Source organism: Phacochoerus africanus, chromosome 9, assembly GCF_016906955.1.
Source record: "Phacochoerus africanus isolate WHEZ1 chromosome 9, ROS_Pafr_v1, whole genome shotgun sequence".
Lineage (NCBI taxonomy): Eukaryota > Metazoa > Chordata > Mammalia > Artiodactyla > Suidae > Phacochoerus > Phacochoerus africanus.
Window position 1 is genome coordinate 125,141,334 of NC_062552.1, and position 22,166 is coordinate 125,163,499.

General features: G+C 52.5%; 1 protein-coding gene across 4 annotated transcripts in view; it reads left to right on the forward strand.

Moving 5' to 3' along the window:
- The first annotated feature begins 365 nt into the window (after nucleotides 1-365).
- PPP2R5C (protein phosphatase 2 regulatory subunit B'gamma) overlaps nucleotides 366-22,166 on the forward strand; it is a 138,883-nt gene continuing 117,082 nt past the window's right edge. Inside the window, exons 1-3 of one of the 4 annotated variants that reach the window (XM_047795495.1) lie at nucleotides 366-478; nucleotides 1,388-1,453; nucleotides 20,172-20,334. In XM_047795495.1, the coding sequence (XP_047651451.1) occupies nucleotides 452-478; nucleotides 1,388-1,453; nucleotides 20,172-20,334 (256 nt within the window). In that variant the 5' untranslated portion in view covers nucleotides 366-451. Of the gene's footprint in view, nucleotides 479-1,387; nucleotides 1,454-20,171; nucleotides 20,335-22,166 lie in introns of those variants that run through there. The other 3 variants (XM_047795493.1, XM_047795496.1, XM_047795499.1) reach the window with 3 other exon arrangements.

Below are 22,166 nucleotides of genomic sequence, written 5' to 3' on the forward strand. Positions count from 1 at the left end.
CGGGGCAGAACGAGGCCGCGCGCAAGGGCGGGGATGCCGGCGAGCGGTGGAGCACGTGAGGGCGCCTCGGCCAATGGCCCGGCCGGCGCGGGGGCGGGGCTGGCGGCGCGGGGGCGGGGCTGGCGGCGCGGGGGCGGGGCTGGCGGCGCGGGGGTGGGGCGGGCCCGCGGGCTGGGGAGGGGAGGGGCGGGCCGGGGGAGGGGCGGAGAGACGCCGCCGCTGCCTCTGCCGCCGCCGCTGCCGCCGCCGCCGCCGCGGCTGCCGCAGCCTCTGGGAACCTGGAAAAGGGGAAGCGCGAGCGAACGAACGACTCAGTCCCCGGGCGGCGGCAGCGGCAGCGGCGGCGGCGGCGGCGGCAGCGGCCGGGTGGAGGCGCGACGGCCGGGGCGGGGGCGCTGCTGCTGCGGGGGGCAGGCGGCGGGGGCGGCGGCGGCGGCGGCCCGCACCAGCCATGCCGAATAAAAACAAGAAGGAGAAAGTGAGTCGGGGCCCCGGCCGCCGGACGGGCCGGGCGGGAAGGGGAAGGGGCCGCGCGGAGGACGGCGGGGAACTGCCCGGGAGCGGGGTTCGGCGGGGCTCCGGGGTCCCGCGGGTGCCGGAGGGCCATCTGCCCGCTCCTGGGTGGGGGCGGGGGCGGCGGGTAGCGCTGGGGCCCCAGTGCCCAGGCCGGGACGGGGGTCCCCGATGGCCGGGCGGGCTGGGGGGTGCGGCCGGGGCGGGGCACCTCGTGGGCGTGAGGCGGCAGGTGGGGCCGCGGAGGTGGTGGACCCAGCCTCACAGACGCCTGGACGGGGGCTTCGGGATGGGGGTTGCAGGTTCTGGCAGGGACCCCCGGCCGGGGAGAAAGGGAGCGAATGGACCCGCTTCATGTTTGGGAGGAATTGTCTCCTCTCCAGAGGGACGCTCTGGGGCTCTGAAATACTATTATTATCCTGGGAGGCGGCGGCGATGGCTGGGAGTGCGCTGCGTTTGCATTTGGGGGGCGGGGGGGTTGTTTCTGCTCCAGGTGGAGCTCTGTAGCTTCAGAATCACCCCAGAAATCCTCGCTCACGGGGCTTAGGGTGGGAAGGAAAAGAAGAGATGTGATGTGGCTCTTTCGATAGGCCCAGAGCACTGTATAAATGTGCGTTTACCTGCTTCTGCTTAAAGTTTTCACCGCGAAATAATGCAGGCGAGGAAAACACGGAGCGTCTGAATTTGGGTGGGGAGGTGGTGGGGGGTGTCACAGCACAATATTGTTTCTCTAGCTAAACCATATGGTATGGATTAAAACTATCAAAAGTCATGGTTAAATTGTGTAAACAATTTAAAAACTGCATTTTGATATATCTGATGTTTAGCAGTCTAAAATCGAGAAGCCTAATTGACTCTGCTTGATAATTCCCAGGAATCACCAAAAGCAGGGAAAAGTGGAAAAAGTTCAAAAGAAGGACAAGACATAATAGAATCAGAGGTAACTGTTCTTAAATATTCACTTACCATTTTTCTTTTTCTTCATGAATACCTTTTAACTTAGGGTAGAAAAAACTGAGGGAGTAAAAACCTAGGGTCTTCTAGTTATGTTTCCCTATATGAGATTTTTTTTTTCTTGTGTCTTTCATTAACCCACCATTTTAGGTATTTGGGTTTTAATTATTTGTCTTTGGGGAGCTCTGAATGTTTTCATGAAAGTTGTGCCTGTCTGTGCAGCTGGTATTGTTAAGTTCACACCCAGACCCCCCCACTCCCCCCGCCCCCACCCCCTGCCTCAGATCTTAGCAGCCCTTCTTTGGAGAGTGGTTTCATGGGCTTGCTCAGAGTGAAGCTGTTTCCTTTGGCTTTCCTCTCCTCCCCTTCCTTTGCAAGCAGCCAGGTCTTCTCTCAGTGGTGCCTCTTCTCCTGTCATCCATGCTTTCCCTGGGTGCAGTCCTTGCTGCAGGCTCTTCTCTGTGGAGGTCTGATCACCTGAGCCTCCTTCCCCAGTAGTGTTGGTATATCTTGTCTCCTTCTGGTATTTGTGGACAATCTTCTATCATGCTTTGCTTTTTTTTTTTTCCTGTGTCTGCATCAGCTGGTTCTGACTTCCTGTGCGCCTTGGCTTTGTGCTGGTTGAGGAACGGTGGAAATGCTGGTATCTGCCTTGGGGGATTGTGCTTTGAGAGCATTTGCAGAGCCAGCACTTGGCTTTGCCTTTCCTTCCTTGGGCTCAGGGTCCAGGAGCTGCAGGGACCCAAGCAGAGCTAATAGGCCCCTTTGAATCACTGGTAGCAGAGAAGTTGCTTGATTTGGTGTCGTAGCTCTCCAGAGCTGGATTGTGAAGGTCCCTAGTCTTATCACAGATGACAGTAATTTGCAAGTGTCAGACCCTTTCCTGTAAGCCAAATTAGAATCAAGTTCAGCTCAGTCTGGGAAATAAGTTAAAGGGCCATTATCTGCAGTAGGCGAGTTCTGTTTTTGTTTTTTTTAAGGCCCAGGTTGTCATGTGGTATCCGTATCATTTGGTGCCTTCTAAGTCGCCCTCCTCTTGAGCAGGTGGTTTATGCCAGCAAATATGTTGCCCTCCCCCACGCAAAAAACCGAAATCCAAAAGGTTCCTTAAACATCCGTGTGTTGTGTCAGTCTGTCCCTGTTCTTTCTTTATAGCAGACAGTCAAGTTTTACTGCAACATTCTTGCATTCGACTTGCTTGTTTCTGTGTCGATCTTTTGACCAAAAATTGGTTTAATTGAAATTTAGGGAGTTCCCGGCGTGGCGCATCAGAAATGAATTCGGGAGTTCCCGTCGTGGCGCAGTGGTTAACGAATCCGACTAGGAACCATGAGGTTGCGGGTTCGGTCCCTGCCCTTGCTCAGTGGGTTAACGATCTGGCGTTGCCATGAGCTGTGGTGTAGGTTGCAGACGCGGCTCGGATCCCGCGTTGCTGTGGCTCTGGCGTAGGCCGGGGGCTACAGCTCCGATTAGACCCCTAGCCTGGGAACCTCCATATGCTGCGGGAGCGGCCTAAGAAATAGCAACAACAACAACAACAACAACAACAAAAGACAAAAGACAAAAAAAAAATGAATTCGACTAGGAACCATGAGGTTGCGGGTTCAATCCCTGACATTGCTCAGTGGGTTAAGGATCTGGTGTTGCCATGAGCTGTGGTGTAGGTCGAAGTTGTGGCTTAGATCCTGCGTGGCTGTGGCTGTGGTGTAGGCCAGCAGCTGTAGCTCCAATTGGACCTGTAGCCTTGGACCCTCCATGTGCCAAGGGTGCGGCCCGAAAAAAACAAAAAAGCAAGCAAGCAGTTTGGTCGCTGTGTAAGGGTGTGTCTGCTTTTTCTTTGCTGTGCTTTTGCTCTTACATTTAAACGGCTGGGACTCCTGCTGCCCCGCACCGTTCTTGCTCACATACCTGTCGCTCATTTTTAGTGACACACACACACACACCCTAATGAAAGAAACCCGGTTGTAAGGATGGCACATGTTCAGCTTGAACCTGAAAAAAAAAAAATCTTCCTTCCAGCAACTCGAAGGTAGCAAAGCCACTACAAAGTAAATGCGTGTCTGAGGTGGCTCGGGTCTCAGACTGCCTGGAGCTGTGCCCTGCCGTGTCCAGGGCGATGCTCCAGTGGTCTTTCTGTATCTTTTCCAGCGCGGCTGTCTAAGAGCTAGAGCTAAAGGGCTTGAAATCCCCACTGCAAACTCCTGACACGAGGGGCCCTTCGTCCTTCCTCCTAAGGACCCCAGAGGCGGCAGGTGGCCTAAGCGTCCTAAGCGTGACTCGCGGCGGATGGCGGTGCACGTCTTGCAGGGGCCCGCGGAGGCGCCTCCGGGCCTCCGAACGCTGGTTGAGCGCTGCTTTTCCCAGGCCGCCGTCTCCCCCCAGTCTCCCTGCTTCGCTTCTAGTCCCGCCCACGTCCTGGCACGATTGCCTCAGCTTCCTCTCCCCTCTGCCCGTGTCACCCCGGACTGGGTAGGGCTGCCGTGCCCTCGCTGCCTTTCAGAGCTTCGCCGTCAGCCTGGGCTCAGGTTGCCTTGTGGACGCGCCGCCGGTAGGACAGTGGGCCCCCGGGGGGGGGTCGCGCGCCACCCCCCCGCATCCCCGGAGAGTGCAGGGCAGGTGCTCCTCGGGGCAGAGACGCCGTTCACCAGCTTGGCGTGGGCTTGACCGGAAACACCGCTTCGAGCGTGGCCAAGGCCCTTAGACACAAGTCCAGCCGACGACATCCTGGCCTCGCGGAAAACCGAGGAGCCGGCGGCCTACATAGCAGCAGACCCCTTTGTGGTTAGAGCAAGGGGACCCTTGATAGCGTGGATTTTTAGCAGGAAGATGAGGTCCTGCAGTAAAGGACGGAGTGGTTGGGGGACAGTGCTTCAGCCAGGGCTCAGTTAATAAAAATACTGACCCCCATGGCTGTACCAACCTCCGTGGCCATATTCCCCCCTCTCCGGAATGACCTGGTGAGTTGCCCATTTGGCCATTTTTAACTGTATGCCATAGATGAGACAACTCTTGAAGTTTGCCGTTACGTCGGGTATACTGTTCCGTGTGAGAAAATGCCATTAAAGGTTGTCACTGCTGCGGTGTCACTCTTGCCTCTTAGTGGAAATTTCTACTCCTGGAACGATGTGTATCGATGCATCCTTTCTTTTTTTCCTCTTTCAAATGGAATGTTTGACGTTGACCGGCTTACCCATCGGTGTCCTGGGAGTCAGAGTGTCCACCCAGTGCTTCCTGCTGGTTTAATTCATAGCCCAGGTCGAGGAGTGAGGCTGCAGGTGGGAAACTGGTGATTGGCAGAGGAAGCTCATCTCTGGGCAGCCGTTCTCAGTGCAGCGTTCAGATCTCTAGAAACATAGGCTTGTTAGAATCTTAGTAAATGGCTCTGATGTCTAAAGCCCCTTTTGGAGGATGGGGCCATGCGACCCTGTTTTTTGTTGTTGTCGTTTGACTCTGTGTACTGTGTCCAGAGTTATGTTTTGAAGAGCGTTAATGCTTTTGTAGTTCAAGCGTGTTGGAGGTCATTTGAGTGGTGTTCTCCAGTTGTGTGTTTTACTCATCCTGCTTCAGCTTGGTTTTGTTTGAAAGTCTCTGCAGCAACTCTTACATAAGTTCTGTTGCTGAAGGGAAAGCTGAACAATCAATCCCTCTCCAACCTGTTAGCTTTCGACGCCTTCCACCGTTAGGAGTAGCTTTTCTTTCTGTGGGTAGTCTGTCCCTTTACTGTCCCCTGTCCCTCTCCCCTCTCCCCTGGTTCCAGACGCGGGGAACCAGGCTTGCTGGGGTCCCCTAGGTGTAGGTGGTGGCGTCCTGATTTAGAAGCTTAAACTGCAATTTTAGAAATATTTAGTAATTCGTGTAATAATAGCAGTAACACCCATTACGTGTTAACATGAATTGCACTTATATGAAAGATACCTTTTCATGAAAATGTTTTGGACTTTCTGGTCCATTGACTATAGCAGGAGTTTTAAGCTGGGTGAGTTGGAGGAGGTCAGTGAACATGGTTCTGTTGTGTGTTTTCTGGGGAGGCAGCCGTGACGGTCACCTCCCGAGAGGAGCATTCCCAACTCCCGTCCCCCAGACACGGAAAGCCACTGTGTGGAGGCTGGGCTCTGACCTCGGCTCTCACCGGGGCCAGCCCGGTTCTCTTCTCCACCGTTCTTTTCCCGACACCCCATGCTGGTGTCCAGTGCACTCACAGGACTCAGAGGAGTCGTGCTTTGACAACGTTCTGAAATTCCCAGGAAATCGCTAGGTAGGAAGTGGCCTTTCCTCCCATCAGTCGCTGCCGGCCCCCTCTGCTTAGAGCCCAGGGCTGGGGCGAGGTGCCAGCTCTGCACAGAGGCCAGCTGGCCATGCACAGGGGGCCGTGGAGGCAGGAGGTGCCTGTGCCCCCTGTCCTCAGGGGAGCGAGGGGGCAGCTGGCTCTCCCCTGAGCTGTCCCCTCTCCAGCGCCCACTCCATCGTATGCTTCAGGCTGGATGCTCGGTAGCCCCTGCGTGCCTCCCACTCAAGACCCATGGCACTGAAGCCGTGTGGGCCCCGCGGTCCTGTGTGCTGCAGGGGCTTGGGCACCTTGGGCCTAGTGGCTAGATGCCAGTAGCTCCCACCCCTCCAGTGGTGACAGCCAGAGCACCTCCAGACATTGCCCAGTGTCTCCCAGGGCCCCGGATTGCGACCACTGCTCTAGAAACACCCCTCCCCGAAGCATGTACATGTGCTCGTGAACCACGCCTGGGCCATGTTGGCGAAAATAGCAGTTTTCAACCAAAAGGGACATCAACACCTCTTTGCCCTCGAAAATTCATGAGGATCCTAAGTTTTATTTAGGTGGGCTGTAGCTATCTGCTGTTCTTCATATGAGAAGCTAAAATTGAGAACTTTTTTGTTTTATTTTTTGTCTTTTTGTCTTTTTAGGGCTGCACCTGTGGCATATGGAGGTTCCCAGGCTAGGAGTCTAATCAGAGCTGTAGCTGCCGGCCTACACCACAGCCACAGCAACACGGGATCCGAGCCGGGTCTGTGACCTACACCACAGTTCATGACAACACCGGATCTTTAACCCAATGGGCAAGGCCAGGGATCCAGCCCGGCAACCTCATGATTCCTAGTTGGATTTGTTTCCACTGCACCACGACGGGAACTCCTAAAATTGAGAATTGTAAAATATTCATTAATTCATCTAATAATAACAGCACACCCATTACATGTTAACATAAATAGAATGTTTTTATGAGAAATAACTGTTTATGAAAGTTCACAGAGAAAAATGGCTTTCTCGATGTTTTTGTAAATCCCTTTGATGTCAGGCTTAATGGAAGATAGCTGGTCCCCGGAGTCTGTGCCTGGAGTCAGTCTAACCTGACAGCGCCAGTCTATGCCTGTGAAAAATCAGTGTCCCGGTGGCTATAAAGACAAGGCCGGTCTCAGTATCATAGAAATAGTAGACCCCCCTGGAGTTCCCGTCATGGCGCAGCGGTAATGAACCCAACTAGCATCCATGAGGATGCAGGTTTGATCTCCGGCCTTGCTCAGTGGGTCGGGGATCTGGCGTAGCCGTGAGCTGTGGTGTAGGTCGCAGACGTGGCTCGGATCCTGCGTTGTTGTGGCTGTGGTGTAGGTCAGCAGCCATAGCTCCAATTCGACCCCAGCCTGGGAACCCCCATTGCTGCACCATTTGGCCCTGAAAACAACAACAACAACAGCAAAAAGATCCCAGAAGGGGCCTGAGGGCCTCCACTTTGAGAACCATTGTAGAATTCTCTTCCCATCCTCTGGCCTGTTTAGGTGAATCCTCTCATCTTTTTGTTCAAGTTCATTTATTCTGAAATTCAGTGGAAACCTTTTCTCACCATCTTGGTTCCTGCTAAAAAAAATTTTTGTCTTTCTGTCTCTTCTAGGGCCGCACTCGTGGCATGTGGAGGTTCCCAGGCTAGGGGTCCAATCGGAGCTGTAGCCATCGGCCTACAGCAGAGCCACAGCAATGTGGGATCCGAGCCGCGTCTGCAACCTACACCACAGCTCACGGCAACCCCAGATCCTTAACCCATTGAGCGAGGTCAGGGATCAAACCTGCATCCTCATGGATCCTAGTCAGATTCGTTAACCACTGCGCCACGACAGGAACTGCCTATCTTTCTTACTTTAAATTTATTTTTCCGAGTTCCCGTTGTGGCTCAGTGGGTTAAGAACCCGACTAGTTTCCATGAGGACGCCCATTTGATCCCTGGGCTCGCTTGGTCGGTTAAGAATCCGGCATTGCCGCAAGCTGTGGTGTAGGTTGCAAATGCAGCTTGGATCTGGCATTGCTGTGGCTGTGACATAGGCCGGCGGCTGCAGCTCCAGTTCCCCTGGCCTGGGAACTTCCACATGCTGCAGGTGTGGCCCTAAAAAGAGAAAGAAATTATTTGGGGAGTATTTTTCAGAAGACACCTGCATATTTTAAATATTTCCTAAGCTGTGCGTGTGTGTGTATAGAGAAGGAGAGAGCGAGCTTTGTTTTGAGCATCGCTTGTTCCGTGCAGGCCCCAGGGAGAGGATTGAGGGCTGTTGTCCTTGCTGTGAAGCACTCAGCCCTGTGGTCTGTGAGGCGTCACGCCTGATGCTCCTGTTGCCGGGGAGTCACTTGTTCAGTCACACTCGCAGCCGTGAGTTGATGGGACAAGATGGGCAACGTTTTTGTAAAGAGCCACCTGGAGCTTTGGGTGAGGAAATCCGATGTTTTAAAGCATCTCAGCCAACACGGGCTCATCGTTCAGTCATGGGGCTCGCGGATGCGTGTTGGTGGTGGGAACACGTCGCAGGGGACCCAGCAGATGACATCCGTCAGCACGTCTCCCTCTTAAGTCGAAGCTCTGTTACGGGATGCGTAATTCTAGAGAGAGGCCGTCACGTGGCGTACAGGAAATGGTCCCAGGTGTTCCGTTCATGACGGCGGCTCCTAGTGAGTGCAGACCTGGAGCTCTGCCGGGCGGCGGCGGCGGGGTCTCCGCCTGCGTGTGGGAAGTGAGTCACTCTGCACCAGCGTGAGTCCTGGGGATGCTTTCCTAAGTCACAGGAAAAATTCCTCCGAAAGGTTGCAACTCTCACAAGTCCTCAGTGTTTCCGTAAACATTGGGAACCAGCCAAGTCAGGGTGTGACTGATGCTGCTGGGCGTGGCCCGGCATTTTGGTAACAGCCTCGCATTTTTTTTGTCAGTACGTTGTGTTGAGCAAAGACTTCCCGGGTGCTTCTTTTTTTCTTTTTCTTTCTTTCTTTCTTTTTTTTTTTCTAGTTTTGCTGAAGTAGAGTTGATTTGCAGTGTTGTGATAGTTGCTGTATGACAAAGGGATTCAGTTAGACAGGACCACACATCCGTTCTCTTTGCAGATTCTTTCCCACATAGATGGTCACGAATACTCGGTCGAGTTCCCTGTGCCAGACGGCAGGCCCCCGTTGGCCAGTCATCCCCTGTACCTCAGTGTGCAAATGCCATCCCCAGTCCATCCCCCGACCCCCGCCCTTGGTCAGGTTTGAGAACAGCCCCTGCAGGGAAGGGCTGCTCCCCAAACCCCAACGACAGTGTCATCTTCATTTTCTCCACCTGGGGGAGCGAGAGAGCGGGCCTAGAAATTACGCTTTCGAAGGGGAGAGGGGAAAGCATCGTTCATTTGAGGACTTTGTATTTTCCTTTATCTTGAATGGGCTTTTTGTTTTTTGTTTTTTCGGCCACACCTGGGGGCATGTGGAAGTTCTTGGGCCAGGAATCGAACCTGAGCCACAGCAGCAACCCGAGCCACAGCAGCAACCCGAGCCACAGCGGTGGCAATGCTGGATCCTTAACCTGTTAGGCCACCAGGGAACTCCTCACAAGTGTTTTTTAAGATGAGCTTTAGGGAGTTCCCTGGTGGCCTAGTAGGTTAAGAAACCAATGTTGTTGCTGCTGTGGCTCAGGTCACTGGTCTGGTGCAGGTTCAATCCCAAGCCCGGGAGGGAACTTCCGTGTGCCCTGGGTGTGGCCAAAAAAATAAAAAAATCATAAAGATGAACTTTAGCACAGTTCTAAAGGGATGTTGGCTCTGACCTAAGGCCGTCTTTGCCCAGTGGGATATCAGTGCCCGGTGGCTCTGAGCTGCTGAACCTGTGCTGTCCTACATGTTAGCCACTGGCCACATGAGTCTGTTTAGGGTGAAATTAAAATTAAATTGGATTGAGAAATTCAGTTCCTCAGTCACACTGGGCACATTTCCAGTGCTCAGGGGCCACATGCAGCTAATGGCCCCCTGTTGGATAGCAGATGCAGAGCTTCCCCACATGGCAGAAAGTTCTGTTGGCAGAGCTACCTTAGACCCTGGCAATATCTTTCAAAGTAATTCTAACATGAGCGCATTTAACTTAACTTTTTTAGCTATCACTCTTCTTAATGTGAAATATCAAATTTAAGATTAAATTTAAGAGGAAAGAAGACATAAATTGGCAAAAGAGGAGGAAATGGATAAAATTAGGGAAAAGAGAAAGGTGAGAAGAAAAGGGGCTTTGGTGGTCAGCTGGAGGTAGCGGCCACTCACCACTTAGTCCAGGACCCGCCTGCCTTCCAAAGACCCACACCTAAAACTAGATTCGGCTGTGCTCTTCCCCACGGGAGTGGGCCCTGAGTGACCACAGAAGAACATTTGGCGGGTAGAGGGGTTGGGGTTTAAAAAGTAAAACAGGGAGTTCCCGTCGTGGCGCAGCGGATATGAATCCGACTAGGAACCATGAGGTTGCGGGTTCGATCCCTGGCCTTGCTCAGTGGGTTAAGGGTCTGGCGTTGCCGTGAGCTGTGGTGTAGTCACAGACACGCCTCAGATGCCGTGTTGCCGTGGCTGTGGTGTAGACCGGCAGCTGTAGCTCCGATTTGACCCCTAGCCTGGGAACCTCCATATTTCATGGGTGTGGCCCTAAAAAGACAAAAAACAAACAAAAAAAAGTAAAACAGTACAAAAGTCTGTAGTTTCCCATTTTAGGTGATTTACTCTCAGCCCTGTGTCTCAGAGCAAACCTCTCTAGACTCTTGCTTTTTTGAGTTTTATTTTTGTTTTGTTCTGTTTTAATGGCTGCACCCGCAGCTGATGCAAGTTCCTGGGCCAGGGATTCAGTCTGAACCACAGCTTCGGCAGTGCCGGATCCTTTAACCCACTGTGCTGGGCCGGGGATCAAACCCACACCTCCGCAGTGACTGGAGCGGCTGCAGTTGGATTCCTACCCCACAGCAGGAACTCTCTATTCTTTTTTTTTTTTTTTTTAATTTTTATTATTGGCGTATAGTTGGCTTACAGTGTTGTCTTAGTTTCAGGTGTACACCAGAGTGGTTCTGTTACACGTATGTATACACATCCGCCCCTTTTCAGGTTTGCTGCCGGAAGAGGTTGTTACGGAGCATTGAGCAGACTTGCCTGTTGTCTGGACCGCTTGATTCGCGCCGCAGTCCCCGTCTCCTGGGAGGCAGGTCTGAGCACTAGAGGGAAGAGGCCTTTCTGCTCGTGGAGTGAACTTTCTGTCTCGCAGGGTCACCTTCCCCCCTTTACCTGGCCCTCCCTTCCCAGTCACCCCACAGCTACGTTCCGAGAGCCTGCCTTGTGCTGAGCCCCTTCGCCGGTGCTGGGGGTTCAGCCTGGGACACGGCAGGACCCCCACCCTGGCGCAGTTTGCTTTCTCGGAGTGCCGTGTGCACTCATGTTTCTGAGGGGCACTGGTCGCCTTTGGCGTGAGACCGTCTCGCACTTGGCAGAGCCGTGGCCCTGGGGCTCTTGACCTCAGTAGCACCCCCTGGTCATGGTGACACTGAAACTGCACTCGCACATTTCCAGACACCCCTGGGGGGGGCAGGACCCCCTCCGGCAGCCCCTGTGCTGGAGACCAGGAGGCTGCTTCGGGTGGTCAGGGACCGTCTCCGAGGAGATAATGTCACAGGAGCGACCTGAGTGCAAAGAAGGAGCCGGAGATGCAGAGGTTTGGGGAAGGGTGTTCCAGCCAGGGGAAGCATCTGCGCAGAGGCCCTGAGGCAGGCGTGAGCTTGGCGTGTCCACCGGCGGGAAGCCCACTTTGGCTGAAAGGAGTGAGGGCGGCGAGTGGGAGGGTGGAGTTGGAGAGATGCACGCAGGCCAGGCCCGGTAGGTCTTAGCCGCCGTCAGCAAGGTTTTGGAGTCTTATTTCTAAGGATGCTGGGAAGCCAGTGGGGTGAGCAGCAAAGTGAGAAGATCTGACTTACATGTTTAAAAAGATCTCAGAGTTCCCATTGTGGCGCAGCGGAAACGAATCTAACTGGTATCCATGAGGACAAAGGTTTGATCCCTGGCCTCACTCAGTGGGTCAGGGATCCAGCGTTGCCCTGAGCTGTGGTGTAGGTCACAGATGCAGCTTGGATCCCACGTGGCTGTGGCTGTGGTGTAGGCCGCAGCTGTAGCTCCGATTCGACCCTTAGCCTGGGAACCTCCATTTGCAGCTTTGTTTTTGATTTGACCCCGTTCACCATCTAGAAGCCATCGGGAGACCAGTCATTTGGCCCCTGCCCAGTTGAACAGTAAGGTTTTACATCTAGTTGTGATTTTTTTTGGGGGGGGGGGTCTTACCCACAGTATATGGAAGTTCCTGGGCTAGGAATGGAACCTGTGCCACAGCAGCGACCCAAGCTGCTGCAGTAACAACACCGGATCCTCAACCCACAGAGCCGCAAGGGAACTCCTGGTTGGGAGTTTTTGGAATTTCAGTGTTGGAATGGAGGAGAAGAGGTGTTTGTTTAGTACAGTGATCCTTTATATGGAAAACCATCTAGAGTGAGGCTTTGTCGCAACTCTAGTTGTCTCTTTTGTTGTTTGAATGGAATATCTCAAAGTACAGAGAACCCAACAAACACCCATGTATCTGCTGACCAGATTTTTTTTTCCACTCCAATTTTGGGGTGCTGCCTGGCTGTATAGGAGGTTAGGGGTTTAGGGGCACCCATGGGCACAGAGACTCTCAGGCTTGACACACCTGGTGTTAGTTAGAAACCACGCTTCTCCTGGGGGTTGCTGTGGAAGAACTGGGGTGGGGGCCTGAGCCCCTGGGTAGACAGTGCCCTCTTCCTCCCCCGCTCCCTGGGGCGCTGTGGGGTATAGCGGCCCAGCCAGGGCAGCTCCAGACCCCCACTGCCCAGGCCTGGACGATGCCGGCACCCCGTGGTGACAGACCCCAGCCCTCACCGAAGCCTCTGTAGCCCTCCTCCCATGAAGGGGCCCTGGGAAGGGAAGGCCCCTACCACCCACCTAGAAGTGCCGCTGCCTCTAGCTTGGGGGTGGGGGTGGGGTGGGGGGTCCCCACGCCTGCTTAGAAACCTCTGGGGACTACTGACTTCCAGTGACTTCCAGACAAAGGAAAAGGGCAGCCCTTTGGCTAAGTGATGCAGGGTTTGATGAATCCCATCATGGAGCTGAAATGAAGAGGCCGAAGAAAACCCAGGGGCACATCTCTCCTCACTGAAGGAAGAGATAAAAACAGAACTGCCCACAAGCTCCATTCGGAGAGTGCGGACGCAGGGAAGAGGTCAGCCTGTTTTAGATCTAACCCAAGTCAACTAAACAGGACCATTGCTCTTGGCAAAAACGGTCTGTAATTCCAAGCAAGACAGGCCAGTTTTCATTTTGCAAGTAAGCGCCTGGGCCAAGGAAGCTCCCTATCGTTTGTCAGGCATGGTTCAGCCAGCATCGGTGCCTTCCGCGCCTGAGCACAAGCCAGCCCTGCGAGCCTGCCACCTGCAGCCCGGGCTGCCAGCGAGTCAGCCTGGAGGGACAAGGACCCTTTGGGACCCCTCGTGGGGTAAGTGGCTGTGGTGTGGATTTCTCTGTCCAACACTGGTTCCTCCCTTGCATGCTTTGGTGCTGTCCTTGACATGAACTGGAGTTGGTTCATAGTTTAAAAAAAAAAATGAGCTCTTTCAGGACCTTCTAGCTGTGACTCAGCAGGATTGGTGGTATCTCTAGCACCAGGCAGCAGGTTCGACGCCCGGCTCCGAACATTGGGTTAAGGATCTGGTATTACTGCGGCATAGGTTGCAACTGTGGCTGGGATCTGATTGATCCCGGGCCCAGGAACACCATATGCTGTCGAGCAGCCAAAAAAAAGCAAGAAAAAAACCCAAAAAACAAGCTCTTTCAGAGAGCTACCAGTCTCCTCTTGGAGGGAGACCCACCTCCCATCGCCAGGCCCTATTTAGAGGTCAGTGGGGGTCACAGAAGAGGGAAGCTCCTGGTTCTGCCTGGGACGGGGTGGCGAGGGCAGGGGTTCCCTAAACAAGCTGAAGAGGAACAGATGAGACACGTTTTTATAGGCGGTAAAATAAACAACACGAAACTTAGGGGCATTCAGTAGGTTGACCGTGTTTTGCACGTGTCACCACTCTCCAGTTCCAGAACATTTTACTCACCCCAAAAGGAAACTCCCACACATTAAGCCCTCGCTTTTCATTTCTTCCTGCGCCTAGGCCCTGGCAGCCACTAATCTGCCGTCTCTCTTTGTGGATTTTCCTGTTCTGGTTATTTCATACAAGAGATGGCCTTTTGTGGCTGGCTTCTTTCATTTTGCCTAATGTTTTCAAGGTCCGTCAGTGTCATAGCTTCTATCAAGATAACCATTCTTTTTTTTTTTTTTTTGCTTTTTAGGGCCACACCCGTGGCATATGGAAGTTCCCAGGCTAGGAGTCGAATCAGAGCTGTAGCTGCCAGCCTACACCTACAGCACAGCTCAAGGCAGCACTAGATCCTTAACCCACTGAGCAAAGCCAGGGATTGAACCTGAAGCCTCATGGATTGCTCTTGGGTTTGTTTCCTCTGGGCCCCAGTGGGAACTCTTTTTTTTTTTTTTTAATTATAGCCACCCTAGTGGGTGTGATTCAGCAAGTCGCTTGGTTTTCCCTTGCATTTCCCTAATGGCTAAAGGCATTGCGCCTCTTTTCATTTGCTTATTGGCCATTTCTGTATCTTCAGAAAAATGTCTGTTGAAGTTCTTTGCCAGTTTTTTTATTCTAGTTTTTTTTTTTTTTTTTGAAGTTTAGGTGATTTCTAGTGTGGTGTTGATTTCTGCTGTGTAGCAAAGTGATTCAGTTATACATATATACATTCTTTTTTATTTATTTATTTTGTCTTTTTGTCTTTTTAGGGCTGCGCCCACGACACATGGAAGTTCCCAGGCTAGGGGTCAATCGGAGCCACAGCAACGTAGGATCCGAGCCTCGTCTGCAACCTATACCACAGCTCACGGCAACGCCGGATCCTTAAACCACTGAGTGAAGCCAGGATGCTAGTCAGGTTCATTAACCACTGAGTCACGATGGGAACTCCTATACATTCTTTTTTAAAATATTCTTTTCCAGAGTTCCCATCGTGGCACAGAGGAAACGAATCCAACTTGGAACCATGAGGTTGCAGGGTTGACCCCTGGCCTCGCTCAGTGGGTTAAGGATCTGGCGTTGCCGTGAGCTGTGGTGTAGGTCGCAGACACGGCTCAGATCTGGCATTGCTGTGACTGTGGTGTAGGCCGGCAGCTGTAGCTCCGATTTGACCCCTAGTCTGGGACCCTCCATATGCCATGAGTGTGCCCCCCCCCAAAAAAATATCTATGTATGTGTGTGAACAGCTATATTCTTTTCCATCATGGTTTATCGCGGGATGCTGAATATCGTTTCTTGGGCTATGCAGGAGGACCTTGCTTCTCCAGTCTGTGTATAATAGTTTGCATCTGCTAACCCCAGACTCTCACTCCATTCCCCCCCCCTCCCCAAGCCACAGGTCCATTTTCTGTTTTTTTTTTATTATTTATATATTTTTTCTTTTTTTCCATTGCAGTTATAGTTGTACAACGACCATCACAAACAAACTTTGTAGCATTTCCATCCCAAACCCGCAGTGTATATCCCCCCACCCCCCAACCTGTCCCATTTGGAAAACATAAGTTTTTCAAAGTCTGTGAGTCAGTATCTGTTCTGTAAAGAAGTTATTGTGTCCTTTTTTCAGATTCCACATGTCAGTGGTAGCATTTGATGCTGGTGTCTCACCGTCCGACTGACCTCACTTAGCAGGATCATTTCTAGGTCCATCCATGTGGCTGCAAATGCCGTTGTTTCTTTCCTTTGAGTGGCTGAGTAATATTCCATTGTGTGTATGTACCACATCTTCTCGATCCGCTCCTCTGTCCATGGGCATTTAGGGAGTTTCCATGTCTTGGCTGTTGTATGGAGGGCTGCAGTGAGCACTGGAGTACATGTGTCTTTTTGAGTCATGGTTTTCTCTGGGTAGATGCCCAGGAGCACGGGTCCATTTTCTCTATGTGTGAATCTCTGTTTCATAGATAAGATCATTTGTGTCATAATTTAGATTCTACATGTAAGTGATATCATATGGTATTTTTCAGACTGACTTCACTTTGTATGAGAATCTCTAGTTGCATCCTTGTTGCTGCAAATGGCATGATTTCATTCTTTTTTAGGCTGGGTAATATTCCGTGGCATATATATGGTGCGCCTTTATCCATTCATCTGTTGATGGACATGCAGGTTATTTCTGTGTTCTGGCTGTTGTGAATAGTGGTGCTGTGAACATAGGGGTGCGTATATATTTTGAGTTATAGTTTTGTCTGGATACATACCAGGAATGGGATTGCTGGAAGCGTATGTTTTTGCTGGCTTTTAAAATCTGTGTTTGTCTTTCTGTTGTTAGGGTTCTTAACACAGGCGTATTCACTTTATTGCACTTTGCAGATACTGGGTTTTTTAATAAATGGAAGGTTTGTAGCAACCCTGTGTTGTCAGAAGATAGTTGGCATTTTTTAGCAATAGCATATTTTTAATGAAGGTATGTACATTGTTTTTCTTAGGTGTAATATTATTGCACACTTAATGGTCAACAGTATAGTGAAAAGGTAACTTTTATATGCACTGGGAAACCAAAAACTTGGTCTGGCTTGCTTTATCGTGACATCTGCTTTAGTGCAGTGGTCTGGAGCAGAACCTGTAATAGCTTCGATACCCCTGAGGCTGTTGCCTGTTCTGGATACTAGACAGTATCAGATACATAACCTGCAGATGTTTTCGCCTGTTCTGTGGATTATATCTTCATTTTCCTAATAGTGGTTTTTTTTCCCCCCTTTTTAGGGTCGTACTCGTGGCATATGGAGGTTCCCAGGCTAGGAGTCGAATCGGAGCTACAGCTGCTGGCCTACACCACAGGCGCAGCAACACAGGATTGGAGCTGAGTCTTCGACCTACACCACAGCTCATGGCAACACTGGATCCTTAACCCACTGAGCAAGGCCAGGGATCAAACCAGCAACCGCATGGTTCCTAGTCAGATTCATTTCCCCTGTGTCACGACAGGAACTCCCTTAATAGTGTTCTTTGATACACAAAAGCTTTAAATTCTTACGAAGTCCAATTTATCTTTTTCCTTTTATCGCTTGCACTTTTGGTGTTACAGCTAGGAAGCCACTGTCAAGTCCAAGATCACGAAGATTTACCTCTGTTTAAGAGTTCGATGGTTTTAGCTCTTCTATTTAGGTTTTGATCCGTTTGGGGTCAGTTTTATGTACTGTGAGGTGGGGAGCCAGCTTTTCTCTTCTGCAGGTCGTTGTCCAGGGGTCTCAGCAACGTTTGTTGGAGACACTTCTTTTCCCTTCAGTGGTCTTGGCTCTTAAATCTATGCCATCGATCTCTCTGCACGGCTGTCCTTATGCCACTATCACACTACTCTGGCGGACACTCTTCTAAATATCCTAAAAGGCAACCAGGCGGCGGTGTCAGCCGCTGGTTAGCGTGTTGGAGAAATAAACCAGTCACGGGCTTGATGGGAGAGGCGGGAGCTCGGGCTCCTGGTGTGGTCCTCGTGGAGGTGGAGTCGCAGCCGTAGCTGAACCTACTTCCACCCGCTTCGCCTCCCACGCTGGCCAGGCGGGGCCGGGCAGCGCTCGGCGGCGGGCTCTCCCCTTGGCCCGGGTGCCGGAGCCTCGCCAGCCCCTAGCCCCGGCCTGCGCGCGCTCTCAGGGCTGCGCGCGCCCGCGCACGGACCCGCATGCGCCTGCGCGCAGACGCACCGCTCTTTTCCCGCGCGTCCTTGCACGTGCCCAGTGGGGGCCCTCCCGGGGCTTCGCGGGCGCCCTGCTCTCTCGCGGCGGATGGTCCCCCAGCAGGGGAAGGCCACCCGGTCCTCCCGGCAGAGATGCCTGGGGCCGAGGGGCGGGCCTGCAGGCCCCGCAGGCGGAGGGGGCTGGCGGCCCGAGCCCGCGGGGCCTTCGTAGATGGCCGTGAAGCTGGAGCGGCCGGTGGCTCCACCCTCTCTAGCTGCTCTCTCCCCGTCCCGTCCCGAGGAGAGCGCTCTGCTCTCCGGGGAGGCCAGGGGGAGGCGAGACCTCGGGGTCAGCGGGAGAGGAGACGGCGGCGGCGGCGGTGGTGGCAGGTCTTAGGGGTAACTCTGTGGTCTAGACCTTGGAGCCTTCCGCAGCGGGCCCCCTCCCGTGGAGTGGTTCTCTTTTGTGTGTCGGAGCACTAATCCCCATGTTTTGTTGTGTGAGATGCACAGTCCATCCTCCTGTCAGGGTAGGAGCAGCAGTGGGGCTGTTTTTGTTCATATTTGTACCCAGTTATTTGTTGGGGTCATCACGTGTACAGCACTGGCTTCAGCTTTATAGAAAAATAAAAAGAAACTTTCATCTCCTGGACACGTAACAACGTTTAAAATATCTCCTAGGAGGCGCCCTTCCAGACCAGAGTTAACACTAGGGTTTTCTGGAAGCATCTAGAGAAAGCTGTGCAGGATGGTTTTACTTAACTTGGGGGATTCTGTGGAGAGTTAGGGATGGGATTTTTAAGGAAGAAAGTCCCATGTCACTTCAGGAAAGAGTGACATGTCAAGGTCAAAGCCCAAGAAAGCACATTTTGAGGAAGGAACAGTCGGTCCACTTTAGGAGAAAGGGGAACCCAGGCCCTGGCTCCCAGTTTAGAGTTCTGTCTGCGGGCAGTATGGCATCTCCGCAAACTTCACAAGTATGTTTAAGCACAGGATTAACAATAATTCAGTTCTTACTTCTTTACGCTTACTTATTACTGTTACTTTATTAAAAATAAAGCAGCTCAGGAGTTCCCATCATGGCACAGTGGAAAAGAATCTGACGAGGAACCATGAGATTGCGGTTCAATCCCTGGCCTCGCTCAGTGGGTTAAGGATCCGGCGTTGCTGTGACCTGTGGTGTAGGTCGCAGATGCGGCTCGGATCTGCCGTTGCTGTGGCTGTGGTGTAGGCCGGCAGCTATAGCTCTGATTGGACCCCTGGCCTGGGAACCTCCATGTGCCTCGGGTGCAGCCCTAAAAAAAAGCAGGAAAAAAAAGCATGGGTTCCCATGACTAGGAACCCAGCACAACTAAAAAAATAAATAAATAAATAGAGCAGCTGTTTCTTTTTAGTAAAAATCCCATTCAAGGAGGAGAGCAGATAACTGGGGGCTCAAGTTGGTGTGTCTCCTTGGCGTAATTGGAAGAGGCTTGGTGGGGTCATGTTTTTATGACAAATTTAAAAAGCCTGTGTGCAGATGCCAACTCCACTCTTGGGCCTGGGAGGAGTGAGTGTGTTGCACAAAGAATCTCGGTGGCGGCCACTCACCTTTGCATCTGTCAGCTGTCACCACTGAGGCTGAGCACAGCTGAGCCCCTCAGGGCTCCCAGGCGAGCTCGATCCCTTAGGCCTGCAGGGTGGCAGGGGCTCCCAGCTCCCCTGTGGCCTCCACACTCAGACACCACCGCTGCTTGAGCGCTTGCAGTGCCCCTTCTCACCCCACATGTTGACAGCATGTGGCCCCAGCTGTCACGATGCCACCTGGAGGTGGGCGCGCTGAAGGTGGAGCCTGGAGACGATGCAGGGAGGGGCTCGAAAGAAGTCCGTCTGGGAGGCTCAGGAGGAAGGCGCTTTTACGTAGCCTTCACTGATCTTCAGGGCTGAGTGGTGAACCAGCAGGGAAAGCTGTCCTTTGTGAGGTGTTCAACGGTATTAGTTTCCCGTTGCTGCTGTGCAAATTTGCCACAGACGTGGTGGCTTGAAGAAAGGATACCAGCTCATTATCTTACAGTTCTGGAGGTCAGACGTTTAAAACGGGGCCCTCTGGCACCTTCTGGAAGCTCCAGAGAACAGTTCCAGTGTTTTCCAGCTTCTGGGGGTGCCTGCACGCCTTGGCTCAGGGCCCCTTCCTCTGTGGTCAGAGCACCATCTTCCAGTCTCCCTGCGATCTCGGCTTCGATGCCTCGTTGCCTGCTCTCGTCTTGCCAAGACCTGTGTGGATCCCCAGGGCCCAGCCTGGCAACCCGGGGTCCTTAGCCTCATCACACCCCCAAAGTTCCTTTTGCCCAGTAAGGAAACACCCTCACAGGCTCCAGGATGAGGGTGTGAACATCTTTGAAGGGTCACTGTCAACCTGTCAGCACGTCAGCCCAGGGTCAGAGCGTTGGAAGAAGACCCGCGCGGTTAGGGGCCTGTGCACGGTCTCTGGAAACCCAGCCTCGCTGGAGGTGGGTGGAGGCTCGGGAGAGGAAGGACGTGTGTGCAGGACAGCGAAGGAGCCTGTCCCAGGGTGCGACTTTTGTTTGTGTGTGTGTTTTCCCCTGTTTCAACTGTGCTGTAAAATACAGCCGTTTGACATGTTCATCTGTTGTTGTCTTCACTTTTGGAAACAGATTTCCAGCAGGAAAAACAGCCTTGTTGCTGCCCCGTCTACGGTATCTAATAAAATAAAAGTGCCAGCCCCTCAGCCCATAGTGAAGAAAGACAAACGGCAAAATTCTTCCAGGTTTAGCGCCAGCAATAGCAGAGAACTTCAGAAACTACCGTCTTTAAAAGGTAAGTTTTATTATTCATCTTTTAAACGTTAAAGTTTGCCCATTTGGGGGAAGGAGTAGTTTACGTTTCGATAGTTTGCTAGCTGCTTGTACCTTTGCTGTGTTTAAATTCTGTAAGGTTATTTTTTCTTCTTAGTAAGTTTTTTGTTTTTGTTTTTTTAGATTGAATGCCACTAACCCAACTAATATTTCAAATTACAGAGCAATTTAATCAGGAGCATGTAAACACGCGTACTTCACAGATATAAAATACTGAAAAAAACAAAACCCACCAAGGAAAGGCTTTCAGTCTTTTCATGTTGATTGTAATTAAGCTAGGCAGTTTTCTTTGCAGTAATTCTCTTTCATTCGTCTCAGAACTCCAGCAGCTCAGAAGGGGGTTACTGCAGGTAGAGGACTTGTAAAATCTGTGCCACCGCCGCTTCGTTTGTGCGGTGGTGGAGCAGCGAGGGCGGGAACCAGTCCTCTCTGGACTTTCTCCTGGTGAGTCATGGGAGGGTTTCCTCTCCCCGGGGCTTCCTATGAGTTTGGTCAGGGAGCGGTGCTCTGGGCTCCCGATGTCCCCCCAAACGACATAGCTACCCCTTTCCATCTGAGGGTGATCAGGCCCTAAAAGGGCTCCTCTGGGAGACTTTGAAAAGGTCGAAGCACGTAAGACCTTACTTATCAGGGGAAGTAGGGTCAGGCCCCCAAAGTCAGATGTGAACCCTCTGAAGACTTGCATTTACGAAGCTCTAAGACTAGTGTAATAAAACATGGGGCATTTTTCATTCCTTAAATTCAGAGCAGTGGGTCTGGTACAGTTAATTTTCACCCGAGTGAACTCGGGGCAGGAGGCCCGTCGTCTTGGCAGGTGCACTCCCGCGCCTTCTGCCCGCGGGGCGGGGCGCCGCGGAGCGGGAGCTCACGCAGATGCGCGGGCAGGGGGGGAGGCTGGAGGGCCGGAGCAGTGGGTGGCGGAGGGAGGGACTTCATGGATGCCTTTGCAGCCCCTCACTGGCTCGGCCTCCAGGCCCTCCTCTCCCTGTGTGTCACGGGGCTTGTGTCTGGCTGCCGTTTGCTTTGGCTCTGTGGCAGGTAACGTGCATCCTAGGTCGGGTCTGGGGAGCCTTCCCCTCCCAGGCGGCCCGTCCTTCCTCCGTGTCGCTCACTGTCAGACGCTGTGTGGAGCGCCTGCAGGCCCCCTGCTCCAGGTCCCGGGCGTCCCGCCTCAGGCAGAACCCGGGGCCTGCTCTGCTGGCGCCAGCACCCCACCCCACCAGTGGGAGGGGGCCCGCCAGGGAGGAAGGGGACGCCTGCTGCCCTGAGGAGGCCCAGCGGGAAAACTCAAACGTCGGGGCGGGGTGGGGGGGAGGCTGCCGAGGCCCAGGCCCCAGGGCCCATCGCAGCTGGAGCGTGGGCCCTGCTCTCACGGCTCGGAGGACGGGTTCTCTGTTGCACACCCACGTGTCAGGCCGTGCCCCTCATTGCTGCCTCATTCAGCACGTCGTTCTTGGCTGTTGCAGAGTATCTGTGCCATAAATAACAATTTGTGCGTGTTAACTTTTGTCTGGTTTGGAAAAAATAGGAATTGATTGGGATTACATTGAAGTTATATTAACCGGGGGGAGATTATTATTTTTGTGATATTCTTTTCCCATCTAGGAAAATGGTAAATCACCTCCATTTTTTTTATTTTTGAGTCTTATTTTCTGATTTTTTAAAAGATTTTACCATTTTCTTGGGAATCTTTACCTTTGCATTAAATTTACTCCTAAGCACTTGATAGTTTTTGTCACTCTTAGGACAGAATTACATTTTTTTCATTTCTGCTTCTAATTAGTTCTTACTCAC